This window comes from Acinonyx jubatus, chromosome D4 (genome assembly GCF_027475565.1).
Source record: "Acinonyx jubatus isolate Ajub_Pintada_27869175 chromosome D4, VMU_Ajub_asm_v1.0, whole genome shotgun sequence".
NCBI classification, from domain to species: domain Eukaryota; kingdom Metazoa; phylum Chordata; class Mammalia; order Carnivora; family Felidae; genus Acinonyx; species Acinonyx jubatus.
Window position 1 is genome coordinate 30635154 of NC_069391.1, and position 22757 is coordinate 30657910.

The window sequence follows — 22757 nt, forward strand, 5'->3', positions numbered from 1 at the left end:
TTTCTGATCTGGAGACAGGAAAATGTATAAAGGGCATGATGGAAGTAATGGATGATAAAGGCGGTTTGAAAAAACAATTGGTTTCAGCTGGATAACTGTAAAACCAGGCTTCTCATGAATGTAAAGGCAGAAGAAATTACTTCTTTGTAGACTGGAGCTGTGTTTCTCAAAATCCAATGTGCATACAAGTCATTTGGTGGTCTTTTTAAAATGCAGATTCTTATTCCATAAGTCAAAAGTGGGTCCTGAGCTTCTGTGTATCTAAAAACCTCCTAGGCAATGGTGATAATGTTTTGAGTAACATGGCCCTAGAGCCTAGTATTGAAGTGGGAAAGTTCCAACCCTGAAGCAGCAATCCTGGAAAGTTGAGCTACCAGAAAAGATAAACTGCACATCCATCAGTAACTCTAGAGGGCGTCACTGTTCTACAGTCCAACACAATAAACATACCAGAATAATGACCTTTGGTTTTCCTGAACATTAAGTTAGGTTTGCTAACTTACTTAAGTAACCAAACTGATATAATTCTAAAAGGTTACATTTGTAAAAATTAAGTGATTGCTGTATACAAGAAGTCCATTTTACTTAGTTGGATCTTTGAACTCCATAAATATACTTACAAAAACCCTGATGATAAAATATTCAGGGTTAATAGAAATAGTCTTGTACAAACACTATGTATTTTAAGCCACATAAGTAGACTTCTCCCTCTCCTTTTTAATTTTAATGTCATTTTTCTGATTATAAAAGCACTTTTTTTAAAAATTTGGGAAAGACAAAAAATACCATTTCCATCTTACTGCTCAGATAATCACTTAATATACTAGTACATTTTTAAATGAAAATAAACTTTTCTCCTGTATTTTTTTAATGTTTATTTATTTTTTTAATTTTTTTTTTTTTTTTTTAATTTATCTTTTGAGACAGAGAGAGACAGAGCATGAACGGGGGAGGAGCAGAGAGAGAGAGGGAGACACAGAATCCGAAGCAGGCTCCAGGCTCTGAGCTGTCAGCACAGAGCCCGACGCGGGGCTCAAACTCACGGACCATGAGATCGTGACCTGAGCTGAAGTCACATGCTTAACCGACTGAGCCACCCAGGCGCCCCAATGTTTATTTATTTTTGAGACAGAGACAGAGCATGAATGGGGGAGGGGCAGAGAGAGAGGGAGACACAGAATCAGAAGCAGGCTCCAGGCTCTGAGCCATCAGCCCAGAGCCTGACGCGGGGCTCGAACTCACAAACCGTGAGATCGTGACCTGAGCTGAAGTCGGACGCTCAACCGACTGAGCCACCCAGGCGCCCCTCTCCTGTATTTTAAAATTTACTGTGACATTGTCCCCCTGCTCCCTTCACTCTATGAGTGTTTCTACATTTTAAAAGTCCTTAATAAATTTGATTAATAATGCATTATGCCATAACTGGATGTTAAGTACAGTAGTCCCTTCTTAACCTTGGGGAGATGCATTTCAAGCCATCCAGTGGATGCCTGAAACCCTGTATAGTACTGAACCCTATATATACTATGTTTTTTCCTATGCATACAGACCTATGATAGCTTAATTTGTAATTAGGCACAGGAAGAGATTAACAATGACTAATAATAAAATAGAACAATTATAACAATATGTTGTAATAAATGTTATGTGAAGGTGGTCTCTGAAGGTATCTTATTGTACTCACCCTTCTTGTGATGATGTGAGATGATAAAATGCCTATGTGATGAGATGAAGTGAGGTGAATGATCTAGGTGTTGTAATGTAGCATTAGGCCACTATTGACTTGATTTATGTCAGAAGGAGGCTTATCTACTTGGAGACTGGGAATGACTGCAGGTAGCTCAAACTGTGGAAGGTGAAACTGTAGCTAAGGGGTAGGGGTGGGAGGACTACTGGAATTATTCAACCAATATTCTATTACTGGATAATTAAAGTATTGCCAGTTTTTTGCTTTTATTCTTATTTGTTTTAATCTAGCTTTTTTATAGTTGAGTATTGGTCTGCCATAAAACTCCCTTTTACTCAGAAGTGGAAATCATTCCACTGTAAATTTCTTGACTCTGAACCTAGGAATGGGCAACTTGGTCCTGCTTCCGTGTGTGTGTGTGTGTGTGTGTGTGTGTGTGTGTGTGTCTGTTTTAATAAATATTTATTAATCGCAAGTCATCCTTTTGGCAATATTTTTTTTTATGTAAGCTCTACACCTAACATGGAGCTTGAACTTAACCCCAAGATCAAAAGTCACACTCTACTGACTAAGCCAGCCAGGCCCTCCTGTCCTACTTCTTCATTTGTAATCCATTAAAGTGTGTTCTTGTGTATCTTAAAGTATAAAGTGACAAGTACCTTGAACTCAGTCATACCTGCACACATGAGCTTTATCTTATCTGCAGTTACTTTTCTATATCATTTTTATTAGTTTATTTCACAGTGCAAAAGTTCTCAAGTTTTTACTTGAATGATTTCTAAGTTGTCAAAGTAGTTGGCATAAAGTTTTTATAATATTCTTTTATTTTCCTTTTAATGTCTATTGGATCTGCAGTGATAAGCCCTCTTTCACTTTGATATTTGTTATTTTATTCTTTTTATTTGACCAGTCGGGCTTGTAGTTTATCAATTTTGTCTGTCTTCTCAAAGAACTAAATTTGTCTTTGTTAATTTCTTTCTGTTGTTTATTTTCCATTTCATTGATAATATGCTTTTCTTATTTCCTTTCTTATATTTACTTTGGGTTTACTTTCCTCTTTTTTCCTAGATTTTGAGGTAGACTTGGGTCGTTGATTTTAGAACTTCTTTTCCAGTATAAGTCACTAAGATGATAAATTTCACTTTGTAGCTTTAGCTTCATCCTACAAATATTTTCATTTTGTACTTCCATTATCATTCAGTTTAAAATATTTTCTAATTTCTGACTTCTTCCTTGACCTGTGGATAATTAGAAGTGTGTTTGATTTTCAAATATTTGGGAACAAATAAGGAATAACATATTCTGGATTATTTTATTACTTTCTAATTTAATTCCATTGTGGTCTAAAAAAGTACTCTCTGATTTCAGCATTTTTGAATTTGTTAAGATTAATTTTATGGTGCAGTGTATGGTTTATCTTGTTAAATATATCATGTGGGCTTAGTGTTCTATAAATAGCAATTAGGTCAAGGTCATTGATAGCATAGTTTAAATTTATGCCTTAACTGATTTTTGCCAAGTTATTCTATCAATTGCTGAGAAAGGAATGTTAAAATTTTTAACCATCATTATGGAATTGTTTATTTCTCGCTTTAATTCTGTCTCAAATTTTGCCTCATATATTTTGAAATCCTTTATTAGGATTTATGATTTTTATGAATTTGCCATTATTTATTTTTTTAAGCTTATTTATTTTGCGGGAGAAAGAGTGAGAGAGAATGCACATGCCAGCGGGGAGGGGCAGAGAGAGAGGAAGAAGAGAATCCGAGCAGGTTCTGACAGCAGGGAGACTGATGCAGGGCTCAATCTCATGAACTATGGTATCATGACCGGAGCCGAAGCCAAGAGGACACTCAACTGACTGAGTCACCCAGGTGCCCCAAACTTGTCATTATTTACTACTTTTTATTTTTTATTTAAAAAAAAATTTTTTTTTTTAACATTTATTTATTTTTGAGACAGAGAGAGACAGAGCATGAACGGGGGAGGGGCAGAGAGAGAGGGAGACACAGAATCGGAAGCAGGCTCCAGGCTCTGAGCCATCAGCCCAGAGCCCGACGCGGGGCTCGAACTCACGGACTGCGAGATGTGACCTGAGCTGAAGTCGGATGCTCAACCGACTGAGCCACCCAGGCGCCCCTATTATTTTTTTCTTTTAAAAAAAAAAAAGTGTTTATTTATTTTGAGAGAGAAAGAAAGAGAATCCCAAGCAGGCTCCAGGCCGCTAGTACAGAGCCTGACACAGGGCTCAATCCCACGAATGGTGAGATCATGACCTGAGCCACAATCAAGAGTCTGATGCTTAACCAACTGAGCCACCCAGTGCCCCATTATTTTTCATCTCTGATAATACTCTTGATATTGAAATCTACTTAATCTGACATTAATATAGCCACTTTGGGTTTCTTACGCTTACTGTTGCATGGTATATTATTTTTCATCCATTTACTTGCAGTTTATCAATGTGAACTACACTGATAATTTTTCACCACAATCCTGACTCTTTTGGTAATCTCTTCCTTGCTTTTGTTTAAAAATTTACTCTAAAAGTATGTTATATAATTTTTTAGCATACATAAATTTATGATTAATCTATGTATATTCATTTATGATTGGCATCTAACACTCAATATTATGTTTGTGATGTTCACCTAGGTTTTTGAATATAGTTATGAGTCTTATTTTTATTGCTTTAATTTATTTAATTTTTAAAAAATGTTTATTTATTTTTGAGAGAGAGAAAGAGAGACAGAATGTGAGAGTGGCAGATAGAGAGGGAGACACAGAGTCCAAAGCAGATTCCAGGCCCCGAGCTGTCAGCACAGAGCCCGACAAGGGGCTCGAACCCACAAACCATGAGATCATGACCTGAGCTGAAGTCTGATGCTTAACTGACTGAGCCACCCAGGTCCCCCCACTGCTTAATAATTTTTAATCAATTTTATGTGTAATATAAGTCTACTGCAAGTTAGCAGCCTGTGTTTTCAAGTGTTTCATGGAGTTTTTGGCTGATCAGAAGTCCTTACAATTAAGGAAGATAAATTTACTAATAGTTTCTTTAAGTTCATACTTTTATTTTTTTTAACGTTTATTTATTTTTGTGAGAGAGAGATAGAGAGTGAGTGGGGGAGAGGCAGAGAGAAAGGAAGACAGAAGATCCAAAGCAGACTCCACACTGTCAGCACAGAACCCAGAGCCTGACAGCAGGCTCGAACCCATGAACTGTGAGATCATGACCTGAGCCAAAACCAAGAGTAGGATGCTTAACTGGCTGAGCCACCCAGGTGCCCTGAAACTCATACTTTTAAAGTACTCTGTCTGTCACCTCAAATAAATAAGGGCTCAATGATTTAATAGTGCTTTTATTTTCTTATCATGTAAAACCCTGGGTCTGGAGTTCTCTCTTGTCCAGCAAGAGAGCGTCTGCAGAATTGAAATGCAAGAGAGGCTAATGTCCGAGAGGAGACGAGCCCTGAGTAAGGTCCTTGCTCCATCTTTATTAGGATCAGAAGGCTTACAAGCATGATGGATGTGCACAAAGAGACAGTGAAACAATGAACGTTAACTCATGGGCATGGGGAAAAGGGGGTTTTGAAGATATGCAGTGTTAGCAGTTTGGGTCAATACAAAACAAAATCCTGGAGCTGGGTGGAAGGTTTTTTACAGCAGACATGAGGCACCACCTCTGTTTACCTAAACTGGCCTAGGTAAAGATAAGAGGCACCACCTCTGTTTACCTAAACTGGCCTAGGTAAAGAAAGACAGAGCAGGCTACCTCAGGGTCAAAAAGACACCTTTCTTTTGCTAATTGGCTCCACTCTGGGCAACTTTGCCCTGCCCTGTCTAAAGTCCTGTTTTCCTTTTTTTTTTTTTTTTTTTTTTTTTTGTCCTTCCTTCCTATGAAAGCAGCTTTCTGCTATTGTACTAAGTTGGGGGGCATTTCTGCCCTGAATACCTAATCTTGTTTACCTCATTTTGGATGCTTCCATCCTGAGATTTCCTATTCCTATACCTTTGTCCTATACTGGGAGACTTTGCTCTGTTTACCTAATCTTGTTCACCCAAACTTGAGTGTGTTTATCCTGTGGCTTTCTAATTCTTTATGCCTTGTTAACCCATGGTGGAAACTCAGGGAATTCCTAACCTTATTTCCCACACACTAATGCTCCATTCTATAGCATTAAGTAGGCTCTCAAGAGCTCCTATGAATTAGTTCAGGAGGGGGAGGTAATGACTGGGAGATTTGGTGTTGCCCACATTCCCAAAGCAGAAATTGTGGGCCCAAGAGCAAGTATTTTGTTGCCTGTTACTGTGGCCACATTTGCAATTCTCAGTTCAGAACTCTTTGGTAGTAAGTCAAAGTCCTTGACTTCTTTATTTATAGAGCAAAGGTATGGCCAAACGGTGCCAATGAAGGTCAAGCAATTTGTTTATGACAAAAATTAATAAAATATGTGAGTAAAATGTAGGTGCTATTCCTAAGAGGGAGAGGTTTAGAAAGCATAGAGAATGAAAAAGGGGAAAATAGGAGGGGACTGGGTTCAATACGTTTTAAAAGTTAATAGGAAACTAGAGCAAACAGTGGGCCATAAGCCGGTGCTTCTCTTGTATTAGTTTGGTCAGATTGCAAAGATGTTTTTGGGGTTTTGATTAATAAGAACTCTAGGGAGTGCCATTCTTCCTTTAGGGATGGAAAGGGAGGCTCAAGAGGAAAAAGTCAGGTACTTTGGTTTGTAATCAGGGCTCTCTCTTCTGGGCTAGTTGGGGATGGGTTAATGTCTCAGGTCTTGAGTGAGTCATAAAATTAGATTCTTACTTTCAGTGTTTGGAATTTGGCAGTTTGTGTGGACAAATAGTCTTTTTATTCATTTTGTAATCTCAGCTTTGGAGTTCAAAGAGTGCTCAGATAAGGGTATGTCTTATCTGTTGGATTTTGTTTAGAAAGGATATCATAGGAACTTGAGATTATGAAGATATCAAGCCAGAATTTATATTTCTGAGGGAGAATGACAGGCTCTCTGAAATTAACTTTTCTTTATTCAGTCTTCCCCCATATCTCCATTAATATTTCTCCCTCTTTTTAAAGATGACTTCCTAGAATAGTATAGAAGAAACTGTCTTAGTTTGGGCTTTTGAATTGTGGTCCCATTTTTATATTGTTTGAAGGATGATTTTCTTTTCTTGTATTTTTAAGTTTGTTTATTTATTTTGAGAGAGAGAATGATAGAGCACATATGAAGGGGAGGAGGAGCAGAGAGAGAGAGAGAGAGAGAGAGAGAGAGAGAGAGAGAGAATCCCAAGCAGGCTCCATGCCCAGCGCAGAGCCTGATGTGGGGCTGACATTAAAAGAAACTCATCCTGGGGCACCTGGGTGGTTCAGTTGGTTAAGTGTCTGACTCTTGATTTCAGCTCAGGTCATGATCTCACAGTTCGTGGGTTCGAGCCCCGTGTCAGGCTCTGCACTGACATTGCGGAGCCTGCGTGGAATTCTGTCTCTTCCTCTTTCTCTGCCCCATCTGAAGATCACACACACACTCACACTGTCTCAAAATAAATGAAACAAAAAACAAAACAACAAAAAAAACAACCCAGACTGTCGTGTTAGCAGATACTGTCAATACCTTGCCTGTGTATACTTCCCCTAGTGGCATTAGTGCACAGGCCTGACTCACAACATCAGACCTTGGATTCCTCTGCCTGATAGTTTTATTGGGCCTCCAGAGTCAGCTTTACCTCTCAGCATGGCAGGCTGGAAGTGGTGGGAAACTAAGGCTTTTTCCTCCCTTACCACTCAGCCCTTAGCTAACCATTTATTGGATACTTCCCATTGCCCCTCTGCATTCCTGTTTCCTGGAACCCCCTCAAAATACACTACTTGTTTTGAGTTCTTACTTCTCGAGCAACCCAAAATAGGACAAACTACTTGACCCTTCCTTTAACCACCACCCTGTTTCTCTTCTTATTCTCGAATAATTAAGCTATCATATTTATTCTTCAACCCTGCTCTTACCAGGTTCTGCTGTCACATGTTACTGGCCTCCTCTCTCTAGAATTGCACAAGGATTTACATGGTATAGCCAACAGCGATTTCAGAACTTGGCTTGCTTGAAATATCAACTGACGATAAATAATCTTTCCTTTAGCCTCCTCAATCCCGCTGATCTGTAACTCTTAAGGATTTAAACTTACACAGTTGTGGAGGTTGGTTTAGCAGTCTCTGAAAAGTTGTCTTTGCAACTGATGACTGATCGCACTGAACCCTGTCCTGATTCCCAACCCACAGAATATATGAGCATAATCACTATCGTATGCCTTTAAATTTTGGGATTTACTACACAGCCATAGTAAATGAAACATCTGTTTCTTTTGGGGTTACTTAAATGTGTGTGTGTGTGTGTGTGTGAGAGAGAGAGAGAGAGAGAGAGAGACTCTATAGAATACAATATGTACCTGAGGAGTCTAGCTCCTAGTTAAAAAACCTATGTATGATTTTCCAGAACTGACCATAGGCAATTACAAAGGCTTTAGCTGGCAGGCATCATGGGAGAAAGCTCCCCTTCCAGCACCAGTTTTGGGGTACAGTCAGTGCATGGCAGCCTCTTGAAAAAGTTGGAGTCAAGGACTTAAGCCACTCAGCAGTTACTGGTCTCCATAGTCATTAGTCACTCAGGCCCATCATGTTCTTCTCGTATTTGCCTTCCCTGCCCATTGTAGATCTCTTTATATCAGGCCTGTTCAGGGTCCAAATTCTTGTCAAGGTGTGTCTGCTGAGGTCTCTATATGCAAGGAAGAGGGATACTTGAAGACATTTCTTTTCACTGTGATTCAGCGCCTAGCTCTTTTCTACTTCTAGCCCTTCCCCTCACTCTCTCCTGACCTCAGAACTGCTGGATCCTTTGGAGATCCCTCAACAACCCACCCCCACTTCTGGCTGAGCCACCAACTTCAGACCATCGAGCCTCGTCTTGCCCAGGCATTTTCTCCCATCACAGTAAGTGATTAAAGGCTTCACTCTTGTTTTTGGCTTGTTGGTTTAATCAGCTACTCTGACACATAGCCACTCAGCTTTCTCTATCTCCCTGAGCTCAGCTGAGCTCCTAACAGTACCTTTAAGTAATTACAGTCAGCCTGCAAATAATCTTGTATTGCTCGAAAAATAGCAGGTAATATCTAATCATCTTACAACAGTTTAATTCTATTTACCCCATTCCCACCTTTGTGTCATTATATTTTATTTCAGTGTATTCTGTAAACCCCACAAGACATTGTTATTATTTTTATTTTATATAGTCTCTTACTTGCATTTAAATACACACACACACATATATATGTGTATATACATATTAAAGATGTTTTTAAATGGGCTTCTATAATTACCATTTTTGTGGTCTTCATCCTTTCCCACAGATCTTGTTGTCCATCTGGTCCAATTTCCCTCCAACAACTCAGCATTTCTTATAATGTCGGTCTACCACAGACATAATGTCTCCCATTTCCCCACCTCCTGGAAATGTCTTTATTTTGCCTTCATTTTTGAAGTGTGTTTTTGCTAGATAGAGAATTTTGGAGTTTTTATGTTTTCTTTTAAGCATTTAAGAAATTTATTGTCTTCTGGCTTCCATTGCTTGTGATGGGAAGTCAAACATTATTTATGTTGTTAATTCTCCTATATGTAAGGTTTCCATTTTTCTCTGGCTGCTTTAATTTTATTATTTATTATTTTTTTTAACGTTTTATTTATTTTTGAGACAGGGAGAGACAGAGCATGAACAGGGGAGGGTCAGAGAGAGGGAGACACAGAATCTGAAACAGGCTCCAGGCTCTGAGCTGTCAGCACAGAGCCCGACGCGGGGCTCGAACCCACGGACCGTGAGATCATGACCTGAGCCGAAGTCGGCCGCTCAACCGACTGAGCCACCCAGGCGCCCCTCTCTGGCTGCTTTTAATATTTGCTTTTTATATTTTATTATCATTAGTTTAACTAATGATAATAGGCAATGCTGCAATTGTGGTGTTCTTAGTGTTTGTCCTCCTTCTGGTTTGCTGAGTTTCTTGTAATTATGGCAAGATATTTTTCAACAATTTTGGGAAAATTTCAGTCAATATTTATTTTCTTAAAGTTTATTCATTTGAGAGTGCAGGGGTCAGGGAGGGAGGCAGGAGGGGCAGAGAGAGAGGGAGAGTGAGAATCCCAAGCAGGCTCTGCATGGTCAGAGCAGAGCCCGACCGCGGGGCTCTTGCCCACGCAGTAACCATGAGATCATGGTCTGAGCCAAAATCAAGAGTCGGTTGCTCGAACCAGTCTCTTCTCATGGTCCTGGGGCAGCTCTTTCTGTCTTTCTGCCCATGGGTCCTGTCCATGTGCTTTAAAAAAATCATCTTTTTGCACCAAAAAAAAAAAAAAAAGAGTCGGATGCTCAACCAACTTAGCCACATAGGTGCCTCTCCATTACTATTTTTTAAAACATTTTTTTCTGTGCCTTTCTCTCCCCTGTCTTTCTGAGGCACCAATTACACACATATTAGAATCTGATATTGTTCCACACGTCTCAAGTGCTCTGTTTTTCTTTTATACCCTTTTTTCTTTGTTGCAATTTAGTCTGGTCCTTTACTCTGCTGTTGTTTTCTAGTCTTCTATGAAGTCTATCTAGTAATTCTTCATTTTTATTCTTGTATTTTTTATTTCTAGCTTTTCCATTTGGTTCTTCTCTACAACTTTCATGCCCAGATGAAATTCTCAAATATTTTGTCTGCCTTTTCTACTTGATCCTTTAGCATTTTTATCACAGTTATTTTTTTTAACTAAGCTTTTATTTTGGGGTAATGGTAGATTTACCACATATGTAAGAAATAATACAGAGAGAACACATGTACCCTTTACCCAGCTTCCCCTAATGGTAAAATCTTGCAAAACTGTAGTACAGTGTCACAAGGATATTGACCTTGATACAATCAGGATACAGAATATTCTTATGAACACAAGGATCCTTCATGGTGTCCTTTTATAGACATCTCCTCCCAACCCAATCCTTGAACCTTGGCAACCACTACCACTAATCTGTTCTCCATTTCTCTAACTTTGTTGTTTCAAAGGGCACCTGGGTGGCTCAGTCGGTTGAGTGTCTGACTCTTGATTTTGGCTCAGGTCATGATCGCAGGGTTGTGGGATCGAGCCCTGCACCAGGCTCCATGCTGAGCGTGGAGTCTGCTTATGATTCTTTCTCTCTCTCCCTCTGCCCCTCTCCTCCACTTGCTCTCTCTCTAAAAACAAATAAGCAAACAAATAAATAACTTTGTCATTTCAAGAATGTTATATAAATGGAATCATACAATATGTAATCATTTGGGAGTGGCATAATTCTCTTGTGATTCCTCCCAGTTATTGTATTTATCAGTAATTCGATTGTTTTCTTTTCCTGAATAGCATTCTATTGTAGTCGGTTCAAAGTTCCTGCGTGATAAATCCACTCTCATCTATTTCTGTGCCCTTTCCTACTGATTGTTTGCTCTCATCATGAATATGGGTTGATTTTGTTGCTTCTGTTGCACCTTGTAATTTTTTTTTTTTATTATACCCCAGATATTTCATATGAAAGAAAAGACTAGGGGCACCTGGGTGACTTAGTCGGTTGAGCGACCAACTTTGGCTCAGGTCATGACCTCACGGTTTGTGGGTTTGAGCCCCGCATTAGGCTCTGTGCTGACAGCTCAGAGCCTGGAGCCTGCTTCGGATTCTGTGTCTCCTTTTCTCTCTGCCCCTCCCACTCACGCTCTGTCTTTCTCTCAAAAATAAATAAACATTAAAAAAAAGAAAAAAAGAGTAGACTAAGTCATAGTTACCTCAAGAAAAGAGCAAAGCCCTGTTCTGTCAGAATGGTAGAATTAGGGGCTGACCTGTAGTCCAGCTGGATCTGGGCTTTGTCTCAGCTTTATCTGATTCAGCGTACCCCTGGCTTCACATAGTTTGGGATATGAAATTAGGCTCTTCTCATCAGAAGAAACTGGTGCCTAACCATTGCTGAACTTCTGGAGATATCTTTGGTTTTTGTGGCCAGGTTGCTAGCTTTTCTAACTGTAGGATATTTCCCTCTGATTTATAATTCTTCTGGAAGGAGGGTCACCAAGGACATTTCTTTGCTCTGCAGTCCCAGTCCTGGCTTTCTGAGCCTGGGGAAATCTCTCTATTTTGCTATTCTTCCCTATCTTTTGGAAGTTAGCTGCCTTGCTTCTTCCGAAGACCTGCAGACAGATTTCTCTTGGCTCATGTCTCTGCTCCCATTCTTTGATGTATTGTCCTAGAGCACATGGCCAGGTCCTAAAGAGTTGGCACTTGGAGAAAGACTCTGGCTGGAGTTTCTCAGGATTCGAATCTATCAAACCAGCCCACACACATCCATTATACTTTCTCCTTATTTTTTTGATGGGCATTTCTTTTTTGCTGCTTTGTCATAAATAAAAGTCACTCTGTAGAAGAGAAAGTTTTCTCTCTCCTATGATGAGTTTGTTACTCACTAGAGTTTAATTTGTTTAGATTCCTGACAATCTAATGAGCTTTAAAAATTTTTTTAAATTGATTTTGTTTTTATACAGATAATTTTAGGTTATTAGAATGGGAATTATGGTCATTTTTGTGGCTTTCTTCACACTAACCGAAGGAGAGAGGCATTCCCTAATTTTTAAGATGGAAGTTATAAAAAGCCCAGCAAATTTTTGGGTGTCTGAAGGGCTGGTCAGTGCCTGGTTTTGCTTAGGACTGGGTAAATCCTAACTCTGAAGCCAGGAATATTTTTTCTTTAGGGAATAATACATAGGTCAGCCTCCTTGCTCTTCCCAAAGATTTTATTTTCATACTTTTGAGAAGATTTGTCTGTTTTTTTAATACTCTATTAGACATGAATTCTTAGATGCCAGGCATTCTGTCTGAAGGATTTGGGAAGGGGATTAGTAGTGAAGTCACCAGTTCCATATATATATAGATATTTAACAAACCCCCCTTTTCAACTGCACATCTCACTCTTATCCTCCACTGCATCTAATTTTCCAAGGGTTCTGGTGGCCGATTGCGATATCTTCCTTGGATATGTTGATACCATTCATGCATATTTTGGCTGCTGCTTCCTCCACCCTGGTTCATAATGATTATAAAACTTATCTACTTGTTTTATGTATTCTATAAATTCGTGAAAGCTCTCAGGTATCTAATACTTGAAGATTATATCAGTATATTTGCTAAACAACTGGAGGGTTAGAGCTGAATCCCAAGCAGCCTGATTTCTGTTCCAGTTCACCTCTCATTAACCTTATCACTGTCTTATTTCATTATCCCATTTTTTTTTTTTTATATATCCAGGGTTTACTCAAAGCATTACTTGAAGAATCTTCAAGGTGCCACATTGTAACAATGATTCAGCTGACAGCTACCCCTGCAAGCACAAGCACGCTGACTGATGAGCCAGTGCACATCCGAGCTACAGGCCTGCGTCCCTCTCAGATAGTGATTTTTCAGGCAACACTGGAAGATGAAAAGGGGAACCTGTTTCATTCTCAAGCCTACTATAAGGCCAGTGAAGTTGGTGAGGTAGACCTGGATCATGCTCCTTCACTTGGAGGTGACTATATAGGAGTCCACCCCATGGGTCTCTTCTGGTCCCTGAAACCTGAAAATTTTTTAACTAAATTGATGAAAAGAGATGTGATGACTAGCCCCTTCCTGGTCCAGATAAAACTTTATGATTCAAATTTACCATTAGCCCAGATTGCTGCCACTGATCCAAAAGTCAGCGTGACTTTGGAGAGGTGGTACAGAGCACCTGGTGTCACACGGATCCAAGTTCAAGAAGGCCACCTTCGGGGAGCCCTCTTTCTCCCTCCTGGTGAGTAGAATTAACCTGGTACTGTCATCCTCGTGTTTCCTCTTTTGAATGCCTCGTCCTTCTAGAGGTTTAACTTGGATATGGATAGTACATAGTGTAATCCTTGCCAGCCGTAGAATCAGGGTTAATTCTGGGTCAGAACAAGAATATGGTGATGCCCCATTCCGACTCAAGTTTGATCTCAACAATTCTGGAGCTTTTCTAAGGATATGACTACATGTAGTTTATGAAGTCCCTGCATTATGGGTTTCCCATAGCTTTGGATTTATGTGAAATCCTTCTATATGGAAGCCTGACTATCTGAAGACCCCTATCTTGATATCATGGAACTGTATCCCAGCTTCTCTTGGGGGTTTTGTCCTGTCTGAGTTTCAGTTTAGGCATAGGTCATCGCATGAGATAAGCTGATGATATTATGGAGTGAAATACTGCAACAAATATAGAGGATGCAAAGAAACTTTATATTCTCTAGTTCCATAAATATTTCATATTTATACAGTATTCCACAAATCTGCAGAAAATACAACATGCTTTTTAATGGCATACAACTTACCAGAATACACATAATTTCTCACAGTGATCTCCACATATCAGTAAGTGGTTCAAAACATCTACTGGTACATTTATCAGGGTTTATTGTGGGACTGAATGAAGCAAAGTTAGTTTTCCAGAAGTTGCTCATGGCAGGTCCAGGTTCCAGGAGTGTCTGAGGCCCCCTTCTGCAGACACATGATTTGATCTGGGACATAGCCATCGTATTGCCAGGATGTATGCCTCTCTCTCTGCTTTTAAAAACATAATCACAGAGTGCCTGGGTGCCCCAGTCAGTCAAGCATCCCACTTCGGCTCAGTGATCTCACAGTTCATGAATTTGAGTCCCCATTGAGCAGCGTGGAACCCCCTTCAGATCCTCTGTCTCCCTCTCTCTTTGCCCCTCCCCTGCTCTCTCTCTCTCTTTCTCTCAAAAATAAACATTAAAAAAATAAAAACATAATCACTTAGTAGAACTGAGATGGATTGAGGAAGCTTGAAGTGGTAGAAGTGGTTTCCAACAGCATAGAGTTATAGACGATGTAGAAGGAATAAAAACTTCCCTTTCCAAAGTCATCATGACTCATTTAGTTGTTTGGACAAATTTCAATATGTTTACACCAAGTAATTAGCATATAGGCAAGATTATTGTGTGTGGGGATCAGTGAGTGACACAAACGTCTGTGCCTCTATTATTCCACTTCAATGAAAAATTTAATATTGGTGCAGGCCTCCCACGTTGGGATGATGTGTTGGTTTAGAGGGTGCTTTTGTGAATCCTCTTGGACACCGCATGTGCTCGTGTCCTCCTTGTTCTGTGGGGGCCAAAAGAGAATGAGTCAGGTCTCAAAGTGGTTCTCAACTATGACATTCTTCCAGGATAAGAGGCTCAGTACTCTTTTTTTATAATGGTTTTAGGAGTAGAATTTAGTGATTCCTCACTTGCATATAATACCCAGTGCTCATCCCAACAAGTGTCTTCCTTAGTGCCCCTTACCCATTTAGTCCATGCCCCCACCCAACACCCCTCCAGCGACCCTCAGTTTGTTCTCTGTATTTAAGAGTCTCTTATAGTTTGTCTCCCTCTCTGTTTTTATTTTGTCTTTCCTTCCCTTCCCCTATGTTTGTGTGTTTTATTTCTTAAATTCCGCATTTGAGTGAAATCATATGTCTTTTTCTGACTGATTTATTTCACGTAGCGTAATACACTCTAGTTCCATCCACATTGTTGCAAATGGCAAGATTTCATTCTTTTTTATCGCCAAGTAATATTCCATTGTATATGTATATCACATCTTCTTTATCCATTCGTCATTCGAGGGACGTTTGGGCTTTTTCCATACTTTGGCTATTGTCGATAGTGCTGCTATAAACATTGGGTGCATGTGCCCCTTCGAATCAACATTTTTGTATCCTTTGGATAAATACCTAATAGTGCAGTTGCTGGGTTGAAGGTAGTTCTATTTTTAATTAACAAAAAAAATTTTTTAATGGTTATTTATTTTTGAGGGGTGGGGGGAAGGGCAGAGAGAGAAAGGGAGACACAGAATCCAAAGCAGGCTCCAGGCTCTGAGCTGTCAGCACAGAGCCCGACGCGGGGCTCAAACTCACGGACTGTGAGATCATGACCTGAGCCGAAGTCGGACGCTTAACCAACTTGAGCCACCCAGGCGCCCTAACAAGTGGTATATTTTAAAGCCAAGATATATTTAGTATCATTTTATTTCTTCTCTCAACATAAGGAAACACAGCAATGTTTTCTTTTGAAAATTCCCAATATTCCTTTAAATCAAGTCACTTGTTTCTTTTTTTAAAATATTTTTTATTTTTAAGTAGTCTCTACACCCACCATGGGGTTTGAACTCACAACCCCAAGATCAAGAGTCGCACACTCTATCAACTGAGCCAGCCAGGCATCCCCAAGTCACTCTTTTCAAAGGTAGATGGGACCAGTCTTCCTTAGCTAAAATCACTTACACAAGAATAGAATGCCTCCAGTAGCGCATCATAAATTTTTTTCAGTGTGTGAACCTTGCTTTATTTAGGAAACAAGTTGCCTACACAGAGAGTGAGTATAGAATGATACTCTGAGCACCTCTACTTTTTGCCATGTGTTAAGCTGCAGTGAATAAACAGTGTTACTGCATGAAAGCCCTCATCATTTACATCTGCTTGGGTGTAGTCAGACTAATGTAACAGAGCAGTGTTAAGTCAGGATTATAGCTAATAATCATTTCAATTCACTTTTTGGAGTCATATACTTTTGAAGCCTTTTTTTTTTTTTTTTGAGTCATATATACTTTGAGAACCCAATTAAATCCATAGAGGCTTTCATTAGTAACATGCACATATAAACATATATTTTGGGTGTAATCTCAGGACCTTCACTGGTGTCCTAAAGCCTAATTGTGTACCTCTTCATAGATTAAAAAGCCCTTGCCTAATTTCAATGGCTTTCTTTACTCAGTACTATAGAAATGAGCCACTATGAGTCCCCAGTAGTCCTTGGCTACAGAGGTGAAGCATGTCAGTGAACAGGTTTCCCAATCAAGCTTCCTGATATTGTGTTCCATTAGTGTATTCAATCAGCTTTAATTCTGTCCCAGATAGGAGCCTGAAAATTTAGGGATTCCATTGAAAATTTATATGTCATTTCCACGATTTGTGATGCATTTCTTTGTGTTGTCGTATTTTTCTTCCTTTTTCCTTCCCTTCCCTTCATATCCAGTTCTGTTTTGTTTTGTTCTTTTTCAGGAGAGGGCCGTTTCCCAGGGGTAATTGACTTGTTTGCTGATATTGGTGGGCTGATTGAATACCGAGCCAGTCTCCTGGCCAGTCATGGCTTTGCTGCGTTGGCCTTGGCCTACTGTGACTATGAAGATCTGCCTTTACACCCAGAAAAAATAGAGTTAGAATATTTTGAAGAAGCTGTCAACTTTCTCCTGAGACATCCGAAGGTAATTTTTGCCTTTTCTTTCAGTTCCTGTTTTTAAATAACTGTAACACTCTGTGACCCTTTAACTTCCAAGTATGATTCTATATACATACCCATATTATTCACATGATTTCTTTCACACCCAATGTCTTCTGCTCAGAAAGACAAAATGGGAAGTTAGCCTGTGTCCATGATGGAATCAAAATGCAATGGCTTTAGATTCAGACAGAAATGGGTTGCCTTTCTGGCTCCGTCCCATCCGGTTGTGGGAATCTGGGCGAGCTACTAACATGCTCTAATTCTCAGTTTCTTCATCTATTAAATACTATGGCAGTGGTGCTATTTTGTAAGGCTCTTGTGAGAATTATCTAAGGGGATAATACAAGCAAAGTGCTCACTATAGTCACTGGCAATACTACACCCTCAATAAATGTAATTATTATTATCATCACCTCTCTGATAATTATTTAATCACCAGACTTCACCAGAAAGATAGTCTGTCTTTCTTGAGGAGTGAGTCTGCATTTTTAGCTATTTGAGAGGCCTTAAAAATAATACTATAGTTCTTTCTAGTCTATACCTTCTTTAAATTTTAAAATGTGATTTGCTGCTACTGTAGGGTTGCTGCATGTTAGCCCTTGCTAATTGCTAATGTTTTTATCTTTTTTTTAATGTTTATTTATTTTTGAGAGAGAGACAGAGTACGAGGGGGAGGGGAAGAGAGAGAGGGAGACACAAAATTCAAAGCAGGCTCTAGGCTCCAAGCTGCCAGCACAAGAGCCCAACGTGGGGCTCAAACTCAGATCGTGAGATCATGACCTGAGCCGAAGTCAGCTGCTTAACTGACTGAGCCACCCAGGTGCCCCAGCTAATATTTTTTTCTTAAAAAGAATTGATCTAAGTAAAATTAAGTCTCTGTACCACATCCTATTTCATATCAGGATCACCAAAATATGATTAGAATTGTAGTAATTAGATGGGCAATGATCACTGACAATCTATTGATGCTTTGAATTTTTACTTTTTATTTTATCTTTAATTATTTTTAGTGTTTATTTATTTTTGAGAGAGAGAGAGAGAGACAGAACATGAGCATGAGCATGAGCAGGGGAAGGGCAGAGAGAGGAGGAGACACAGAGCCTGAAGCAGGCTCCAGGCTCCGAGCTGTCAGCACAGAGCCCGACGTGGGGCTTGAACTCACAAACTGTTAGATCATGACCTGAGCTCAAGTTGGATACTTAACCAACTGAGCCACCCAGGTGCCCCAATGCATTGAATTTTTAAAAAGCTATTTTTGATGCATATAATGGAGTTGTCCTTGAGCTATCAAATAGGCAATGTTACTGTGCTGAGTTTCTGCTTAACTTAGTTGAGAGATGAAGAGGCTGTGTGATTCGGTTTTTCACTTTCTTAGCCTGATTCCTCTTATACTTGCTGCATGACTTCTTTATCAGTAATCTTACCAATGTCACTTAGATAGTCAATGACTAAGCGAGACCTGGAAACCAGATTTCTTTCCTAGGCTGTTGGTACTTGCACTAAACCTGCTTCATTCTGTCTCTTCTGTGGGAGGATAGACCACAGATCTTTCAATTCCTTGTAGGTCTTATTTCTCCATCTGTTGATTTTAAGCATCCTAAAATCCCTAATCCCAAATTTGGTGGCAGAAATTGTAACGAGAGTTAGTGTTCTGCCAAAAGGCTGCAGATAGCTGTGTCATTTTGTTATACCATGTTGTTCATGCATGTTATACTTCCTTTTACTTTGTCTTCCCTGGCCAGATCTTTTCTGTGTTCTCATCTCTCATTGCAGTGATGTGACTCTATATCTTTTATATTAAGACCTAGAACTTCAGAGCTTGAGAGCTCTTTTTAATTCAAAAGGAGATGATTCACGTCACCCCACTTAATATGCAGGGTAGGATCTTAGGTAGAATGTACTGGCCTTACAAGAGAGCCTGAAAACATAGATAGAAAAGGGGACTAGGTTCAGATCCATCAGAACTTACCCCTTGGGACTGGATACATGCCCCTCAAAATAAGAAGAGAATGGCTCCTGTTAGTGAGCCTATACACAACATAGAATACCATTCCTTCTTGTTTGTTCCCATTTTTTAAAATTAATTCATTTATCTTGAGAGAAAGAGAACAGGGTAGGGGCAGAGAGAGAGGGAAAGAGAGAGAATCCCAAGCAGGCTCTGCACTGTCAGCATGGAGCCTGATGTGTGGCTCAATGTGGGGCTTGATCCCTTGAACCGTGAGATCATGACCTGAGCTGAAATCAAGAGTCAGTCACTTAACTGACTGAGCCACTCGGGTGCCCCAACTCAAATTTTTTAAATATAAAAATCCAATTCATAGCCTATTTCCTTTGAGAATCTTTCTCTGATCCTGCCTTTATTCCCTGATAATCCGGGTTGGCAGCCTTGCTTATGCATTCTTATATTGCAGAATTTGTAAGTTACTCTAATTGTCTGTTTTTGCCCTCCTGTCTCTCCACCTGGTAGTGAGTTCCTTGATGGTAAGAGATGATTTGTGCCTTTTTCCCCTCAGTGTCCCCCAGTGGTTAGTACAGGGTGGACGATCTAAAAATGCCTGCTTGGTGACTGACCAGGGAAGAGGAAGCTGAGCCAAGCCTCCTTCATGAAACCTTTCTCCAAAGGAGAAACCTTCTATGGAAACCACAGCAGATGTAGAATCCTCTGTTCGTGTTTCAATGCTCTATTTTACCAATTTTACCTTTTTTCCTCAGTCTTTTCCTACAGAGTGCCTTTCCTATGACCTTTAGAGACCCCAGTATTGATACAACAAAGTTTACCAATCAGCTATACCTTGACTCATACTATTCACAATAGTTATGTGCCCTTTTCTTATTTTCCCTACTACATTGGTATTTCTTTAGGGCATTTTAAACTCAGCACCTAACACCATGCTGAATTCATAGTATTTAATTTGGAAAGCCTGACATATTCTTGAAGGAGTATTTCCTTTGAACATACATTACATATTTCAGAACTCTAGAACTGGGCATGTAGGTGGGATTAGTCCTTGCTTGATTCCGATTGGCCATTCAAGTTCTTTGGTTGTTTGAGATGGTAGGGTTTTGCTAAATGGTGGATAAAATCAATGTCTCATTTTCATTATTTTTAGGTCCTTGGCCCAGGCGTTGGGATAGTTTCCATAAGCAAAGGAGCAGAGATTGGACTCTCCATGGCTATTCACCTAAAACAGGTCATAGCCACCGTGCTTATTAATGGACCCAACTTTGTATTTAGCACTCCACAGGTATATCGCGGTCAAATTAGTCAGCCCTTGTCCTTCTCTCCACAGTTAGTATCTATCAATGCCTTAGGGTTAGCACAGTTCCAGTATTGTTTTGAGGAAGCTAGAAGTAAAGCCAGTGAGACCTTTTTTCTCCCCATTGAAAAGGCCCAGGGACATTTCCTCTTCATTGTGGGAGAAGATGATAAGAGTATCAACAGCAAAGCATATGCTGAGCAAGCCACAGAACAGTTGAGGAGAAATGGGAAGGACAATTGGACCCTGCTATCATACCCTGGGGCAGGCCACATGTTAGAGCCTCCCTATTCCCCACTGTGCTGTGCCTCAAAGCTCTCCAAACTCCACCTGTTCATGCAGTGGGGAGGAGAGGTGACCCTGCATGCAGCTGCACAGGAGCATTCTTGGAAGGAGATCCAGAAGTTTCTCAGGAAGCGTCTCATTCCAGTTGTGACCAGTCAACTCTGAGAAGAGAAAATGTTCCTGAGAAATAGAGAAGCAATATCAGACCTTCACTTGATTTTCATGGAACAATGTCTTTGACCTCTTATTGCGGGAGGTTATAATAAGAGAAAGCAAGAGGATGGCAATGGTCATGTCTTGACTTGGAAAGGGAAAAATGGTTCCCACTTAATCCAGCATCATACACAGAGGATTTTCTATTTCGAAAAATAAATTTAGGGCTCTACCTGCCCTAAAATTTTCCAGTTTATAATTATAATAGCAATTCTCTGGAGGAAGAAAGTTACCAAAATGAACTACAGAATCCCCTGGTTTATAAAACAGACGTGTGTAGAATCAGGTGTTCATATTTGCTGATTTATTAAAACTCAGATTAAATATGTTTAGATTTCTCATTGAAAATATGCTCATGGCTCATGGTTACATCATTGTCACTGAAAAACTAGAGCATTATTTTAAGGCAATATGGAAGCTGATACGGAGGTAACATGATTGAGTCGGTCTACAATAAATTCAACAAATGCTAATAAAATGAAATAATTTTTGTGTCTAAACATACAGCATTTTAAGAAAGAAACAATCTGAGATTCACAGAATTGCATTTTAGGAAGGAGCCATGAGGGTGTGGATTGTGTACCATAGGGGCTGGCAAACTGTTTCTATGAAGTACTAGGTAGCAAATATTTTTGGCTTTGTGGGCCATACATAAAGTCTCTGTCATTATTACTGGGTTCTTCCATTAAAGCACAAAGGCAGCACAGGCTGTAATGAATGACTGTGGCTCTGTTCCAATTAAATTTTCTTTATGGACACTGACATTTGCATTTCATATAATTTTAACATGTCACACAATAGTAATTTTCTTTTCATTTTTTTCCGAGTATCTACAACGGTAAAAGCCATTCTTAGCTTCTGGGCAGCAGAAAAACAGGCTGTAGGCTGGATTTGGCTCACAGGGCACAGTTTGATGACCCTGGGTTTAGAACAATCCAGATTACTTTGTCCAAGTACACATTCTCTAAGGGGCAAGTCACCATCCAAATATTCCTGAGTTACTGAATTGCAATGGATGGATGTGAAAGGTGATTAGTAGATAATCAAGTGAAGATAAACCAGCAAAAACATATTTGAATGATTTTGTAGGTGTGATGGGGGGAGCCAGTGAGGAATTAGAATAGAAGTCACATGGGGACACTTCATTGTATCTGCCTAAACTCTTTTTCTTTTATTTGATGTCTGATATTCCCTATGTTGGGCATAAAATTATTCCATTCAGTATGACTGAGGCTACTAGCCTCTCCTTTCTCATTCACATAAGTTTTCACATCTCCCAGACCTAGTCAATTAGAATATGTCACTCTTTGGCTATAATAATCGTGCAATTGCAATGGCTAATATCTCCTGTGCTATATGCTATCTAACAACTATATATGTTAGATGTTATATGCATTAGTTGTATATGCCATATGCTATATAATAGTTATCATAGTGGGTTTAATGGGTATAATTATTATAATTATTTTATTTTTTGAGAGAGAGAGGGCACAGATGAGCGAGGGGCAGAGAGAGAGAGAAGTGGGGCTCACCCGAAGTGAGGCTTGAGCTCACCTTAAGCAGGACTAGACCTCACAAACTAAGATAATCACCTGAGCTGAAGTCAGATGTTTAATTGACTGAGCCACTCAGGTGCCTTATGGGTATAATTATTTTGTTTCCTGTTTTGGATTTTAAGAAGAATGACTATGAGGTATGCTGTTAGTGTTTGGTCTGATATATATCCCTTGATTTCTAGCTTATGGGTTTTCTTTTTTTTTTAAAATATTTTATTTTTTAACTAATCTCTCCCCCCAACATGGGGCTCAAACTCACAACCCTGAGCTGAAGAGTCGCATGCTGGCCCAACTGAGCCAACTAGGTGTGCCCTGTATTTTATGGTTTTTCAAAACCAAGAAGGTTCTGTGGTTTTTTTCCACATAGTTTTTCAGTATCAC

General features: G+C 39.6%; 1 protein-coding gene across 1 annotated transcript; it reads left to right on the top strand.

Moving 5' to 3' along the window:
• The first annotated feature begins 5075 nt into the window (after positions 1 to 5075).
• LOC106972070 (bile acid-CoA:amino acid N-acyltransferase-like) lies at positions 5076 to 21306 on the top strand. The gene is made up of 4 exons (XM_015068982.3): positions 5076 to 8678; positions 13038 to 13560; positions 16846 to 17048; positions 20176 to 21306. The coding sequence occupies exons 2-4, from the start codon at positions 13089 to 13091 to the stop codon at positions 20770 to 20772; spliced, it is 1272 nt and encodes a 423-aa protein (XP_014924468.1). The 5' UTR covers positions 5076 to 8678; positions 13038 to 13088; the 3' UTR covers positions 20773 to 21306.
• Positions 21307 to 22757: the final 1451 nt, after the last annotated feature.

Excerpts from the sequence above, each read along its gene's own strand:
- LOC106972070 (XM_015068982.3), top strand. The coding sequence starts at position 13,089 with ATGATTCAGCTGACAGCTACCCCTGCAAGCACAAGCACGCTGACTGAT. Across the intron at positions 13,561-16,845 it reads AGCCCTCTTTCTCCCTCCTG|GAGAGGGCCGTTTCCCAGGG; the intron begins GTGAGTAGAATT and ends GTTCTTTTTCAG. Across the intron at positions 17,049-20,175 it reads TTCTCCTGAGACATCCGAAG|GTCCTTGGCCCAGGCGTTGG; the intron begins GTAATTTTTGCC and ends CATTATTTTTAG.